General features: G+C 41.1%; 3 protein-coding genes across 3 annotated transcripts in view; 2 read left to right on the plus strand and 1 right to left on the minus strand.

Annotated features, from left to right (window-relative positions):
* LOC308092132 (ubiquitin carboxyl-terminal hydrolase isozyme L1-like) overlaps window positions 1-5,299 on the plus strand; it is a 64,118-nt gene extending 58,819 nt beyond the window's left edge. Inside the window, exons 4-5 of the mRNA XM_080437973.1 lie at window positions 4,285-4,343; window positions 5,055-5,299. Of these exons, the coding sequence (XP_080294099.1) occupies window positions 4,285-4,343; window positions 5,055-5,138 (143 nt within the window). The 3' untranslated portion in view covers window positions 5,139-5,299. The remainder of the gene's footprint in view (window positions 1-4,284; window positions 4,344-5,054) is intronic.
* Window positions 1-16,172, plus strand: part of LOC308092139 (uncharacterized protein) — a 99,093-nt gene that overhangs the window by 5,099 nt on the left and 77,822 nt on the right. The gene's annotated exons all lie outside the window — the stretch shown is intronic.
* LOC308088879 (G2/mitotic-specific cyclin-B2-like) lies at window positions 9,843-15,900 on the minus strand (the record flags this gene model as incomplete). Its single annotated transcript, XM_080433465.1, has 10 exons — window positions 9,843-10,149; window positions 10,707-10,807; window positions 11,356-11,466; window positions 11,612-11,752; window positions 12,242-12,487; window positions 12,590-12,748; window positions 12,858-13,058; window positions 13,972-14,115; window positions 14,291-14,407; window positions 15,820-15,900. The coding sequence occupies 10 exons, from the start codon at window positions 15,898-15,900 to the stop codon at window positions 9,843-9,845; spliced, it is 1,608 nt and encodes a 535-aa protein (XP_080289591.1).

Raw genomic sequence — 16,172 nt, forward strand, 5'->3', positions numbered from 1 at the left:
ATTGTGGGTTGTATATTGAGATGGCAGGTATGTCACATTAAAAAGGACAAATCAAACAAATGGGACACTTTATTAGAACACAAAAAAAATTGCTACAGCCTCAGTAGTTAACCAGTGAAATTACAGTATTTTACAATGCCTCTCATAAAGATTGCATTGAGAGCTGCAGTTCATCGTTCTAAAGGACCTCGAGGAGCGGCGCTGTGTCAAAAGTGGGCGTGAATTTGTAGGCGCCCGTGTCAGCCCGTGTGTGTCTATGGTCAAAACCATGCGAGGAGAGAAGAGGCCAAGGAGTATATCGAACAAGGAGAGGTCACACAGATTTATTGCGGTCTTTGTAACTAATCAGTTCGGGAAAGTGAAAGTAGACATCACACACTTTCTGATCTCTTCTTTTTCGATCATTTTATTGCTGTATCTAAAGAGCACAGTTGACTGGGTACTGTCTTCATCCATAATACAGACTACAGAGTAAGAAACTTACTTTGTGCTCTTTTAAATACTTAAATAAAATGATATAGTGTGCACTGTGCACATTATCACATAAAATAGTGTTTATTCATACTCGCCTAATTCACCTGTGTTGCGAGTTTGTGGATCTGCTACTTTTGATTCTTTTCTGTGACTCTGTAGTATGATCAAGTAGGGTGTTAATTTACCACAATTTGACACAAAAAGTTAGAATATGGAGATAAGAGGTTTCTTGAATATAGCCCTTGAATGAGTGCGAGTGAAAATTAAAGGATACCACGGGTGTTTTTTGTTTTCCACATCAATGCAATCCATCATCATCTAGCAAGAATTGTCAATTTACAAGCTCATAATTTGTTGCGTCGATCCCTCTAGTGTTGTGGGTTTGGAGAAGTTAGACCGGTATTGAGGGCACTGTCCCTTGACTATCTTAAATACCAATCCTATTGATATTTGCTTAATCCGGTCTTCTACCCTGAGCCATCCCAAACTAGCAAAGTGTGTTGGAATTAGGTGGGTCATTGGCTTAAGGTAGTATCAGTTTGTTTTGAGAGGTAGTAACATTGATATGTTGGGGAACCAAGAGCCGCAAGCATAATCAAAATGGCATTGAAGGAGGGCTCCAGCTAGAGTCTTGAGAGCACTTTTGTTGACAAAAGAGGAAATTCTGCACACAAATCTTGTTCTTTGATTGACTTTCTTGATCACTTTTAATTCCATTTGTTTTTCACCTGTCAGTTTGTTGTAAAGAATACAGGCCAAATAGGTAACCTCTTGTTTGCTTGAGATTACTATATCGTCAACTCTGACAAAGAAAATGGTAGATCCTCAAGCTCAGTTGTCAGCTTGTAGATCGGCTTTCTCAGTCGCCATGACTGACTTCAGCCATTTGGATTCCATGGGATCCAGCATGTTTTTCCTCTAACTCTTGGCTTTCTCTAAAGGATGATTTATAATTAGTTGTGTGCATCAAAAATAGACTATCTACACTACAAGCCCACAACGCGTTCCTATGCAATGCGTTGTGATCTTGTAGATCCAAATAAGCAACAAGTCGAGCCTTCCAGTAATGATGAATATTAAAGCTCTATTATGAAATGTCTTTAGTGAATAAAATGTTATTTTGTCCAATCTGTATGGTAGAGTATGTTAATACATCTTGTACAATTGGGCTGGTAGCTGCCCTGCACTTTTGAGACCTTTAGATCCTGTGTCTAAGTTTGACACGACCTTTGAGATGATCCATTTGACACAAAGTTTGACCTGATGGTCAAAATTCAATTTCTCCCCTGAGCAAGCAGGCAGGCTCTATTAGCTCAGTGGTAAAAATGTCAGCAGCTGCGCAGGAGACCTTGGTTCAACTCCGGGGTAGAACAGGAAAGTTACATGGTGCAGCTTTAAGATATTATTATTTGAATTCAAATTGAGTATTTGAATTGGTCAAACCAGCAGTAGATTACATGTTCAGAAGCATCTTCCATACTCTTCCAAACTCCAATGGTCTTATATATTTCATAAAAGCAAAGGTTAAAGCCTCAATCTGTGATTTCTTCAACTGGTTGGCTGTATGCAGAATAGCAGAAACATAGGTTTTGAACGATAGTACCAAAACACCATAATTGTCTCCGCCAGGCCGAAGGCATGGCGAGAGAGTATGTTTTACCCTCCGTCCGTCCGTGTGTGTGTCCGTGTGTCCGTCCTGTCTGTGTGTTAGCAGCTAATCTCCGGCACCGTTGGCCCGGTCGCTCCGAAACTGTGCACACACACTCCCTGGACACTCACATGGGCCTGTTATAGCGCCACCAGGAGGCCGATTTGTGCAAAACCAATTTTTTTACATTTATCCAAACGTCATGCAAATCGGTACACAGTATCTTTATAGTCATGTGATCAACACCGATTTCCCATATTCCATCCTCATTGCCTATGGTTGGCTTCCAAAGTTTGCACGATTGGTCCGTTTTGAACAAAAAGCCTCAAACTATGCACGCAGCTTTCGATTTCCGTGAAATTTCACACGCACATTCCCACTAGGCCGAGGAAGAAATGCCACCCTTTTCACATTGGCCTGTTATAGCGCCACCAGCAGGTCTTTTTTTTTTTAATATTTGTTTTTTATTAAGGTGATACACTTTTACAGCTTTACATTGTGGGGACACAGAATGTAGCAATTCTTGTGATACACCTTAAGGTTTTTTCTTTTTATATACGACACATGGTGAGAAGAAATAGACTGGGGGTGGGAGCATGGGGGTACACATTGCTGCATCTTACACAATTCAGTGGAGAACCCAACATGCTGGCAAAATGTTTCTATATTCAGAACTATAGTATTCACTCCCACCGTAGTGCTGGAAATAAGGGCGGATAAGGCACCAAACACGAAACATAACATGAGACATACATGTAGTAAAATAACCTTAAATGAATAAAATTCAAAGAAAACAGGAAAAAATAGAAAAAATAAATAAAACAGAACGTAAATAGAAACAAGACCCCGGGATCCTAGGGTGGGGGCGGCGGCGGCGGGGGGGGAGACGGCTCCCGTTGCTCGGTGTTAGTTGTTTGCATTGGCGTTTTCCTCCAGGTGTTGAACCAGGGGTTGCCATATAAGGTCAAACCTATCTGTCTGATCCAGTCGCAAGTACCGGATCCTCTCTACCTCGAGAGTATTGACAAGGTCGGCAAGCCACATTTTGACACTGGGACCTTCCTTACCCTTCCAACATAGTAGAATACATTTTTTGGCGGACATGAGACAGAAGTTTAAGAAACATCTGTGGGCCGGGGGAAGGCCCCTCAGGGTCAAAGAATTGTTGAAAATTATAGTTTGGGAATCTGGGGTAATTTGTAGTAAGAGTATAGTGGAGATGGTGTTAAAGACCTTAGTCCAATATGTTAGAATTATAGGACATAGCATATAGCTGTGTGCCAGAGTGGCCTCCTCAGATTCACATTTCTCACATATTGGTGACAGGGACGGAAATATTCTATGAAGTTTGGCATTTGAGTAGTGCAACCTGTGAACAATTTTAAACTGCAGGTCTAATGTAGCAAAACACATTTTTGGAACAAAATGCCTCAAATCATGAATGCAGTGTCTGATTGCCATGAAAGACCTAAGAATAAATGGCACCCTTTTCACATTGGCCTATTATAGCGCCACCAGGAGGCCAGAATAACGTACCTGACCTGGCGGAGACCTGTGCTCCGAGGAGCACTTTTTCTAGTTTTGTATGTGAAACAGCAGAAACGGCTTTACAACAATAAAAAATCATAATTTTACATATTGTGCTAATTGCTTATTTTGGTGTAGATGGAAAAACGACTTCGGAAGGATAGTCCCAGAGGACCCCAGTCAATGAAGTGTATATACTGTAGGGTTTCAGTGGTTGAGCTTAAGACTTTGTACAAATGGGTTATACAATTATTTCAAGCTGTATTTCTTCACATTTTGTGAACTCGTCAAGGTAGTATATTTATATACTGTAAATATAGTGTACAACTACCATAATCATCCATGGTGAGATCATAGCTTAAGCAAAAATAGTGCAAGAAAAGGGTTCTAAGCATCTGCTGTGTTGTGCAACAGACTGCATACAGTACACTTGTGTGTGTGTGTGTGTGTGTGTGTGTGTGTGTGTGTGTGTGTGTGTGTGTGTGTGTGTGTGTGTGTGTGTGTGTGTGTGTGTGTGTGTGTGTGTGTGTGTGTGTGTGTGTGTGTGTGTGTGTGTGTGTGTGTGTGTGTGTGTGTGTGTATAGCCTTGCTTAGTATTTCAGTTGCAATGTGCGTTTTCCTTCTTTTTTTTTTAGATGGGAGAATGGATGGGGCAGTGAAGCATGGAGCCACCACAGATGATTCCTTCATTAAGGTAATAACTATGGTCATGTTTCTGTTGCTATTCTTACAGCTTTGAGTGAAATTACTTATTGCAAGGACTTGGTTATAAAGCCAAACGCAGCCCTGTTCTCTGAAGATGAAAATCAGAACTACAGTAATAGTCACTTTATTGGCACAGTTTTGTTTGCATGAAGAATGTGACTTGATGGGTTACCAACTTGAACTAGGGTAGACCAGGGGTTCCCAAACGCACTCGTGTGACAGCAAACCCGTGTGCTGCGAGATCAGCCTTGGGATTTTGACAACCATACCTTATTGCAATATATGAAGCTATACAACGTTATGAATTCAAATGTACTTGTGTGCCCTCTTTTCCTAATTCTGTACCTCTACAGACAAACGTAGAACCACTTTTAAACCTGTTGTCCCTATATTGGGCATGTCATTGTAGGTTACATTTTATTTACTCTTTTATTGTTATAAAAGAAGTACTGAAATGGCAGATATTATTATGATTAAAATATATGACTGTATTAAATGGGGCATATGATGTTAAACTTTGGCATTGGTAAATAAAAGTTTACAGAGTTAAGAAATGTGTTCTAGAGGCTATTTTGCACACGTATGAATACAGGTGTGCCTTGAATTCTTTTACATGTCCATTGGTGTGCCTTGGGCACAAAAAGGACCACAGTGATCTTGCCAAACTTTGCACAACCGTTTTCCTTTTCTTCCCCTCCAGGATGCTGCTGCTGTGTGTCGCGAATTTATGGAACGGGAGAAGGGCGAAGTCCGTTTCTCTGCGGTGGCACTCTGCCACAGTTAGACATCCCCAACAGGTAGAATACTTAACCACGATAGAAACCAAATTACTGTTGAGAGCTCACACACAGACATCCCCAGGCATTGCAGAATGTTCTGTACACACATACTACATCTGCAGACACTTTGCACTATATACTGTAGCACACATTGTTACACAGAGCACACCCACAACTTGCCAACAAAGCGTTATTTGCTTGCGTGTGTGTCTGTGACATCTACACATGCTCAGTGAGTCCTCTTTTCGATGCATGTTCGATACAAGCTCGCCCAAGCCCTTAATGTGATTACTTAGCACTGGAATTTTAATATTTCTACTGTTTTCTGAACTTTTATTGAGATCAGACAAACATCACTGCCTGTGAACATGTGTGAATTTGTCTGTTGTGCCTTTTGTGTGTATGTTAATACTACTTAGTTTGTGCATTTGGAATAGTTTTCGTAGTTTGAGAATCTGGATTTAGAGGAGTGCCTTCAGTGGCAACTGATGATTGAAAATGGATGAGAAGAATGGGTTTTATTGGTAGAGGCCCTTGTTCAGTGAGAGGGAAGAGACTTGCCTGTGTCTTTTTTAAATGCCAGTCGCTGCTGTGTGAAGTCATGCATCTAAAAAAAGACAGAGGTAGTCTTCATAAGATGGAAAGTTCTGAATTCAGATGCTTGTGGGCACCTTAACATGATACTGCCGGTGTTACAATCCTTTGCCTTTCCCCATGCTGTGTTTTTTGAAAGAATGTTTAATTTGTAATGACTCTTGTTAATTTGCACTTTTTATTTGGGTGAGGTTTTAGTCCATGTTCTAGAAACTGTAAAGCTGTCATTTACACTGTTGGTGGGCAAAGGTCTAGAAGCCTGTTAAAAAAAAGAAGTGTCCATTTGAAAGAATTGTAGTTTTTGGGGGGATGACACTAGCCTGGTATCCAGCCTGCTTCGCTACGTTCGGCGGACTTTTTTTTCTCTCTTCGCTTCTCAGTCTGGAAAGCACCCTATTGACTCATTTAGCAGAACTACACTGGAACTACATATGTTACGTTAGGCAACGTCGTTGCTGATTGGATGTTGTTCAAACGAATGACGAATCACAACGATCACACTGTTTTTTTTTGTCCCGCCCCGCACCACAGAGACCAATCAGAAACCACGGTTCGATTCCAGCCGTATGCCATGTCCCGCCTCCCTTGGAGATGGGGTGCTTTCCAGACTGAGAAGCGAAGAGAGAAAAAAAAGTCCGCCGAACGTAGCGAAGCAGGCTGGATCCCAGGCTAGGATGACACTAGGCTTTGTTCCAAACCTTTTGTCTTTTTGGAAGCTTCCCAATCTGTGGCTGTGTTCCAGTCAATAAAAAGCAACCTTTAACCTGACCCACCTGTCCCAAGTTTTTGTTCTGTCTGTTAAGTGAGAAAATATGTCTGCTTCCTTGTCACAGCTAATCAATGGCCTGTATGTTTTGAAGTGTGTCAAAGTATCAGTAGGCAGTGAGCAGGATAAAAACTAAGCAATCGAACTCAAACCCCTTATCAAGGAGCCTCCAGGCTTGACTGAATCCTTAGTTTGACTTGGGAGGTTTTGAAGCTGCGGCGCTTCAGCACCATGGACAGCGGCTGATCCAGAGCTCAAAGCAGCACTGGATGTGACAACACAATACAATGTCCAATAGACTTACATGTTAGTTTACAGCTGTATTTTTTAAGGCAAAGTAAAAAAATTGCCCTTAGCCACAAACGGACACTCTGTGTTTTAATTTTCATATGTCATTTTGTGTGTTAAATCACTGAACCGCACCGGCTCAGTCTTGGTCATCTGCATTTGTGCCCTTCTTCAGTATTCCTGTGATACCCACCCTGCAAAATGACACCATTTTCCTTTTATTCTTGACTTTCCCGGTTCTGTGTAATGACAATATTCGGTTTAAGATGTTTTATGGGGTTATGCCCAAATGTGATGACTGACATCAGTTCTCTATAAATGAAAAAAGTATTCGAAAAAACACGGCCCCCTCGCGTATTAGGATGGCAGGGTGAGTCACCAGAACCAAGGACGGGTGAAGTGAAATATCCCTTTAAACCGAATATTTAAGAACATAACTTCTAATGGCAGCTCAGGCGTTCAGTTTGGCATTTTTATTATTTTATATATTTTGACACATTTGGCACCTAAATACAGACACATGCACACATTTAGCAAATTGCCTGAGACGGAGGGAAAGAGACACTAGACAGATGCACAGGAAGGAACACACTTTTCTACAATTCAGTCATAAGTCTACAATCATCACAAGTCACAACTAAGAGATGTCCTTCAGGTTCCAGTGGAGTGGAGATTGAAGCTTTTTGCAGAACAACATGGGCAAAGATTCCATGTCCTGGACCTGGAACAGGGCTCAGGTGTCAAGTTGTCCTACACCTACAATCTACATGTTGTAATCACATACATTAGGTAGCAAGGTTATTAAGAGTTGATAGATTTATCAGTGACAATAATATTTTGTCTGCAAGTGTTGCTTTGGAGGCTCTTTGTTCAAAACCAGATCGCTGATATGACTCTGAACCATGTTTGGCTTAAGTGAGTTTGTCTGATGGTGTGAACTTTTACAAACAATAACTTAACATGTCAAAGAGGAGATCCGAGCACTCAAAAAAGTGGAAGGGATATGGAGTTAAAATGACAACATGTTTCGACCAGTTACGGTCTTCAACAGGGCGAGAACTGAAGACCATAAATGGTCTCCTCAACTTTTTTAAGTGCTCGGATCTCCTCTTATTTTTAAGCCTGCATTCCTCCTGATCCTAGATCCTAGAAGCACCTTCAGCATGCTTTTTTAGACATTTTATCTCCTTTGTGCACACGGTTGGATTCTGTTTTTTCTCAACATGTCACTTAATGAATCTAAATAATATTGAGGCAATTTATGTACTCTGTATTTGCAGTGGAAGTTGTACCAGGGCGCCATTGCAGCAGTAACATTTAGTGACCCCTTTATGATGGAATTTACCAGTGATACATTTTACCACAGAACAGCTAGTTGTGTTTAGTACCCCATGTCATCACCAGCAGCTAAATGTTTCCCTCATAATTACAGCATACAGATTCTAGACCCACGCCAGATGAAGAATCTTTTGAATAGAGGAGTCATCATTGTACAGATCAAAATTTGCAGTGAAAAGCAAGTGTCAAAATTGATGATTTCTGTTCAGGATTTGTTGAAGGAATGTTCAGGAGAAATGAAACAATATAGAGGCATGATCTACTGATGATGATGTCACCTCTGATTATTCAAAAGAAAACACTCTTTCTGATCATTAAGTGAGATTTGAAGAACAGGAATTAGATACAAATATTAAGCTTTTAACTAAAAGCTTAATATTTTACATGTACAGTAGCACTGATTTCTGCACTGTTTGTTACGATAATAGTGCAGCAATAGTTCTTGTAACACCAAGGAGGTGTATTTTGGACACCAGGTGGCAGTGTACTACCACTACACATGGGGTTGCCCACATAAGAAAATGTTTACATTTAGGAATGGGTTTGGTGTTGCAAAGATAAAGGAACTGTATTGATTCCAAGACACTGAATGCGGTCATTAAGACAGTGAACACCTAAATTCCCCTGAGGAGCAGTCTGGTGTCTTGCCTTCAAACTTTGCACTAAAACCAATGGGGTTTCTTGCAGATTATGGCAGATATTCTATACCACTGATTCTTAAACCTTTTTCCATTTCAAGGACCTCCAGTTTGATATGCATTAGGCCACAGACCCCCATTGATACAATTTGTCATCTCTGGGACCCAGTCTATACTTTCCATTTATGCATTTGGTAAGGGTTCATTTATTGGACCCCTGGTGGGCTCAGAACCCAACGTTGAGAACCAGTGTAGCCTACTACTATACAGCACGGTGGTATAGACAGTATACCACATATATGGTTCCCCACTGTGTCTATTCCACAGCTTTTCACACTTTTTGTGCCCAACACCAACAGACAAGTCAAAGTCTCAAGGCACACCTGTATTCATAGCGAAAATAGCCGATCTACAAGCTCAGCATGGCACAATATGAGCTCTATATATAGCTTATAGAGCATATAAAGAAATGCCTTAATAAGGACGCCAGGTTGAAAGTGGTTAAAATATTCTTAGTGGGTATATAATTTGCCTCTGTGTTGGGAAATGGGTGTGCAGAAAATACTTTTGTATATTTAAAAAAAATGGTATAGTTGTACATTATACTGTATATTTGAAATAATGCGTGTCTGTCAAACAATCCCAATAGGAACCACTTGTCTATTCAATTAATTTCTTAGACAAAATGAAAAAGTACATGGTAAACCGGGTGGAGGTTTCATGGGCGTGAGAATTACACCTAGTGCCATAACTTTCTTTTAATTCAACATAATAAACATTACCATACTACTGAAAGGAGATTAGAACTCCAATTCAAGAGTCAGACCAACAATTCTTATGGTTCAAACTGATAGATTTATTATATTAATATTTACATAATTCATAGATATTTACATGGATATATACACACACACACACACACACACACACACACACACACACACACACACACACACACCTTAATCCCTGGCTCCTAAACATACTGTACATACACAACAGTCAACAGCATTACTGAATCCCTTGCAAGGAAAGCCCGTAGACATGACTGGCATATCCTGCACAACACCACCACAACAGTGTTGCCTCTAGATAGGCTCAAGTCCCGCCACCCGTACAGCAAGGCGGTACAAGAGCTGCTCAGGTCCATCCCTGAGGACCGGTCTACAGAGGCATGGCTGGCGGCAGCCTGGAAGCAGGAGTTGGCCGGGCCCACATGCATCCACCGTTACATCCAGGACCCGGGAGGCGGCATTAAAGGAGAGGAACTGCCACGCCGGCAATGGACCCTGCTGAACCGCCTGCGAACCGGGGTCGGATGCTTCAAAACATCCATGAGGAAGTGGGGCCTGGCGGACGGAGCAGCATGCGAGTGTGGGGAGCCGGAGCAGACCGCTGAGCACATAATCACAGTCTGTCCCCTGTATAAACCACCCTCGGAGGCCGGCCTCTTCGATGTGGGACCTGAGACGAGGGCGTGGCTGTACACTACTGAACTGGAAATCTGATGATGACACACGAAAGAAGAAGAAGAAGCATTACTGAATAGTACGTTAGTGTCAAAGACTGTTAGCTGAATTCTAGAATGAAAAAAAAGGAAAGAAAGCAATAATAATAACTAATATGCATATATACACACACACACACATGTAAATACCTATATACGCACAGACAAAAAAAATTTAATAATAAAACTGTTAGAGATTATTGATTTATATACATGCCTTTTGTTATTGTTCATTTATGAACACAGGCAACTCAGAGTGATAGAAGTCCACTGACTAGTCGTTGACTAGTCGTTAAGTTAAGCCAAGCAGAACGCTCTCTGTGTCAACAAACTATAATAGGACACTGACACAATAGATAGAATACCTGGAGCTAAATAGACTCATTACAACATAATGCCATAAGACCCACGGCAGCAATGACACAATCATGCAGAAGAAACTGACCACAGCAGGGGAGCAGCCAAGCTCTTCACTATGGAGGACTGCAGCTCAGAGAGTTCAGTGACATTCAGCAGCTTGCACTCAGAAAACTTTGTCTTGACAGCCTAGTGGAGAGGGAAAACTAGCATTAGTATTAATCTATTTAAACATCCCCATCTCACTCCATTATATTATACTACATTATACTAACCCTAGTGGAGAGGGAACATTTATATTAGTACTTCACTAATCATCTATGCAAACATCCCTATTATTCCTTTATTATAGTATACTCCATTATACTATACTACAATTTACAATTAAGGCATTTAGCAGACGCTCTTTATCCAGAGCAACTTACAGTAAGCATTAGCAATTAAGCCAGGTAAACACACTGTACAACACATCACATGCAGTAATCTAGGATCATAGGAAAACTAAGAACCTAGCATCAGTCTAAATAATATAGTATCAAAACGTAAATAATCTGTACATTGAAACTATAGGATGCCAGATAAACACATGAACCTAGCATCTGTCTAAATAACATGCTAACCTATATTTATCCTAACGCCAACCCTAGTGGAGAGGGAATCTTAGCATTAGTATTCATCTATTCAAACATCCACATCTTACTCCATCAACTTCCAAATGCCTTCGTTTGCCAACTCACCTGGAACTCTGTTTTCCCCTCATTGACAACAACGACATTCTTTGCCATGTGCTGCATTATGGGCTTCAGTTGAGCCTCGTCATACCTGGTGTAATGCTGCTCTGTAGGAGTCTGCAACACATGAAAAACAATCGTTAGGATCATCATATGTGGTGCAATACTGCTCTGTAGGAAGAAAAAAAAACTAGAATCAAAGACAAAATGTCAAGCTAGTCATTTGTACTAATAAGCCAACATTTGATTCTATTGAACTCACCCATGGCAGGCCACCCTGCAGCAGCTGAGAGAGGCACAGTGAAGCAGCAGCAATCTCAGAGGGCCGGTAGTGAACCATGTCGTAGTCAAGGAGTGTCAACTCCATGAGATACATGGCCAGCATGTGTCTCTCCACAGTACACTAGAACAAACAACACTATTAAAAAGCATGCTTGCATAATAAATTCAAAATACCCTTCTACATGCTTTATTTTAACTATCATTTGACCAGTCACCACCCATGTTCATTTAGACTACGTTCACACTGTCAGCCCAAATCTGATAATTGTCCGAACCAGATTGGAAATCAGAGTTGTTTTATCAAGTCTGAACAGCATAAAACCTCATGGAAATCTAATTTTTTAAATGTGTGTTTCAGTCTGAACACTGAAACTGCGAACGACCATGGCGCTTGCAGGAAATAGACGATCCACAAGCTTACATGTCAAATTGTGACATGTAGATCTGCTATTTTCTACACAAGTACAAACTAACCACTTGCAAATAACAGTGTTGACAGTCAGTCCTAAAGATCAGATTTTGCCTGCAGTCTGGACAAAGCCTTGGTGCAGAGGGTCAAGTCTGATCACTACACCTTGTATGTTAGTGAACCATGTGAACAGTGACTCACGCTTGCAGCCTTGGATGCTCTCCTGAGGAAGTGCACGGGCAGCGGGAACCCCAGCTCATAGTTGAGGTACCTCAGCATTACACGCTCCATCTGTTTAATCTGAGTGGTTGTGAAGGCGTTGTCTGTGATGTCGGCAAAGTCCTGGATCCCTGGGGCACCTATTTGTCTCATCTCCTCGTACTTTGAGGCCACCAGCATGGCAGTGACACCAACAAGCTGGAGCTTCTTTGGTGAAACTGACCGAACCTGTAAAACATCACAACAGCTCATTAAAAAAAGAAAAGGAAAAGAAAATAAAGAAAGGCAAGAGCAGATCAAATGGCAAACTAATTTGTAAGTTGCCCTTACTTGCAGAAAACGATCCAAGATGGCAACTGTGAGATAGAGTGTCTCCTGCCGCAGCTGGAAACTTAAATGAACCTGGATCAGCCAGTCGATTAGCTTAGCTCGCATGTGTGCCGTTATGTCGTAGCCCTTCAAGAACCCGGGTCGCACAGCCTGCTTTACCTGTACAAACAAAAGACTTCATTACATTGCTGCAAGACGCCAGGTCACATCTAAGCCTGTCACAATTATTACATAATGTTTACATGGCCTAAAAGCCAAATACACATACCTCTAGATCCATTAGATGTGCATAGATGTCTTTGACATATTCAGAACATAGGTGGGACATCTGTGAGTCTCCTGCATCAATGTCCTCTACTGTGAGGAGCGGGTCAGGGAAGGCCTCCTTCATGGAAACATCTGCAGCTTGTTCTGGACCAGTGGAGGGAGACACTTGAGGAGGTGCTTGAACTCTGGCAACTCCAGTCCTCTGAGAAGGAGAAAAGAATAAAAATATTATTCAAAACACATTCTTCTTTGAAGTTAAACTGTAGGTAATGTGTTTCTTGTACATAGTTTAAATCACTGGTTCTGAACATCGGGTCCAGAGACCACCAGGGGTCCAAATGGACCCTTACAGGTCTGTAACTCTGAGTGTATATCGTCACTGTCGGGTAGAAACATTGTATGTCCATAACTGTTACTTTTGAGGAAATGGAAAAAAGAAACAATTCCAATGGCTCCAATGTAGTTATTATTTAGTCACAAGCTCTTGTTAATACCTGTCATTGGTTCAATATTTATAAAACCCCACACACACTTAACCCATTTAGACTTGGAAAGCCTATACATTGTTATACCTTTCAATCTGGGAAAGCATCTGTCATTTTAGATGTTTCCATGTACTGTATAGCAACTGACAAAATGATTTTAGTTTTCGTTTTTTTTAAATAAAGAAGAGTTTTTTTTCAGAAGGTTAGCATTTAGAGGCCGTTTATAAAAGAAATCTGCCTCAGGGCTAAATAGGTTTGGCCATCTTCAAAAACGCGTTGTGACTAGTCGAGTAACTACTTTTGCATGATACGACAACGTAGAGCATTCATTCATTTTATATAAAAACATAAAGTTGAAATATGGAGAAATATGTTTCCACCCGACAGCGATGATATGAAATGCTACAGTGCAGACTAGCAAAAACTTACTCGGGATTCCAGGATGGACGCTCTCCACACCTTCCTGTCCCCCATCAGGAGCTCTGCAGTGTTGTTAGCTCTGCTGTCACGCTGCAGTGTGTCTACATAGGTGGTGCGCTTCTCTCCCCTCCTAGCTGTGCCTTGTGTACGTTTGTTGGCCATCAGTTTTAGGTGCCTGCCACAGTGCCCAGCCACCGTTCTCTCCCTGACCTTGTCTGCGACTCTTGGGAGGCCTCTGCAGAGGTCCACATTTCTGATGTGGTCCACGTTCACCCATGGTACATCAGGGATCCTCTGTAGGATTCTTGTGTAGACACCATCATCCAGGGCCTTGTCCTGTTGTACCGTCTTGAACTGAGAGTGTACAAAGGGAACCTTACATTAGAGGTATACAAATTAAATGTAAACAACGTAATTGCTTAAATTAACAGTCAGTTTAAATTAACAAAAGGATTTCAGTGTAGGGATCTGAAAAAAATTGGGGGACTGTGAAATTGTAAAGGTTGAGAATAAGGGGTTTAAATATTACCTTGGTGTTAGAAGCCTTGTTGGCAAAGTTGGAAAGGTCTCCAAGAGCAGCTCTCTTTGGAGCACTGTTGGTCTTCCCCATGTATGCAGGGTTCTGCACGTTCATCCACTGTTGAAACTAACATTCAAAAACAGAAACAAAAACAGTTACAAAGAGCAACGTTAAAAATGCACTTGAGGTTTAAAAGATTCACCAAAAACCAATACTGGATCAAATACAAAAAAAGTAAAAAAAATAAAATAAAAAAAAATACAAAAAAAAAAAAAGTTTTTTTTTTTTTTTGGAACTGAAAAACGGGAGGAATTGTTCCCTGACGTGACGTGGGCACAGGGACCAAATCAGTTTGGCGGTTTGGCCTGTTTTTAGACCAATTTACAGAAAACCCCAGATTTGCTGTGAAAGCCTGAGTGTTCAAACTGGGGTATTTTTGAGGATAGAAGAGAGGTAGGGGAGACCAAAAACACACAAAAAATAAGAAAAAGTTAAAATTCATGGTGTAGTCCCTTTAAAAACAACGTGTTTAGTTAAAAAGCAACGTTCAAACTGCACTTTACGTTTAGAAGGTTCAAAACACACTTCACCAACGTTCACAACATTCAAAATTTCACTCAACAACCAACGTTTAAAAGCCGTTAAACCAGCAAACATCACCACAGCTGACAAGTTAACGCGTCCGTTATAAGCTTGGAAGATCAGTTCGGCGAGCGACACCAACACCATAACGTCAACGTTTAGCCTAACGTGAGAATAACAAGCTTAACTCTAGTTTTTTTTCCATAATTATTTTACTCACCATAACGCTGAACTCCACCGAAGATAAGATAAAACCGTTCAATTCTGAATTTAGTTAAAAAGCAACGATCAAATCAAACTATACTTTACGTTGAGGAGAAGGTTCAAAACACACTTCACCAACGTTCAAAACATTCAAAATTCTCTCAACAACCAACGTTTTAAAGCCGTTGAACCAGCAAACATGAGCAAACAGCAACCAAAACAGCACAGACACAACCAAATAACGTCAAATAAGCCAGAAACACCACAAAACAAAAGACTGAATGAAACTCAATGCACGTCGCTTGTCGACCAGCAGAGAACAGATCTTCAAGCTGACAAAGCGTCGGTTATAAGCTTGGAAGATCAGTTCGTCGAGCGACACCAACACCATAACGTTAACGTTTAGCCTAGTAAAGGGAGAATAACATAGCCTGGTAAACCCTCCCTCCGGAAATCTCATTTCTATTTGATTCCAGATGAGATTTCCGGAGGGAGGGTTTACCAGGCTAAGAATAACAAGCTTAACTCTAGGTATTACTATTTTTCATAATTACTGTACTCACCATAATGCTAAACTCCACCGAAGATACGATAAAACCGTTCAATTCTGAAAGCAACTGTCAATAAACAGTGATGTCTGTAGTCTAGTCTTCAGTTATCTACCGCAGGCAGTAGTGAGTCAGAAGAAGTCCTCTGTTGTTGAAGCATCAAACACTGACTGAAGCACACTCTCAGCTGCTACCTAGCTCAACGTCCACAGACAGCACGTGACTCCTCTGATTGGCCGGCTGCCCGCCGAATGCACGCCGCTCATTGGTTGAAGGGATGCACATTGCGTCATTCGAAGGTGCGTGCCTTTGCGTGTGGGAAAATAGCCGATCTACAAGCTCACAAAGTGCCATGTCAGAGTCACGTCGTGAGCTTGTAGATCAGCTACTTTCCCGCACACAGCGAAATCGTGGCATTTTCGAGGTTTTAACTTTATTTAACAGAAGTTATACACACATTACAGTAGGTTTAAACTTCAAAAATAAAATACAAACAAGAATGTATGTTATATAAAATTTACCTATATATTTTATTTGTGTACAAACGAGTTTTTGTC

This window comes from Gymnoscopelus braueri, assembly GCF_963280865.1.
Source record: "Gymnoscopelus braueri genome assembly, chromosome: 1".
Taxonomy (NCBI): domain Eukaryota; kingdom Metazoa; phylum Chordata; class Actinopteri; order Myctophiformes; family Myctophidae; genus Gymnoscopelus; species Gymnoscopelus braueri.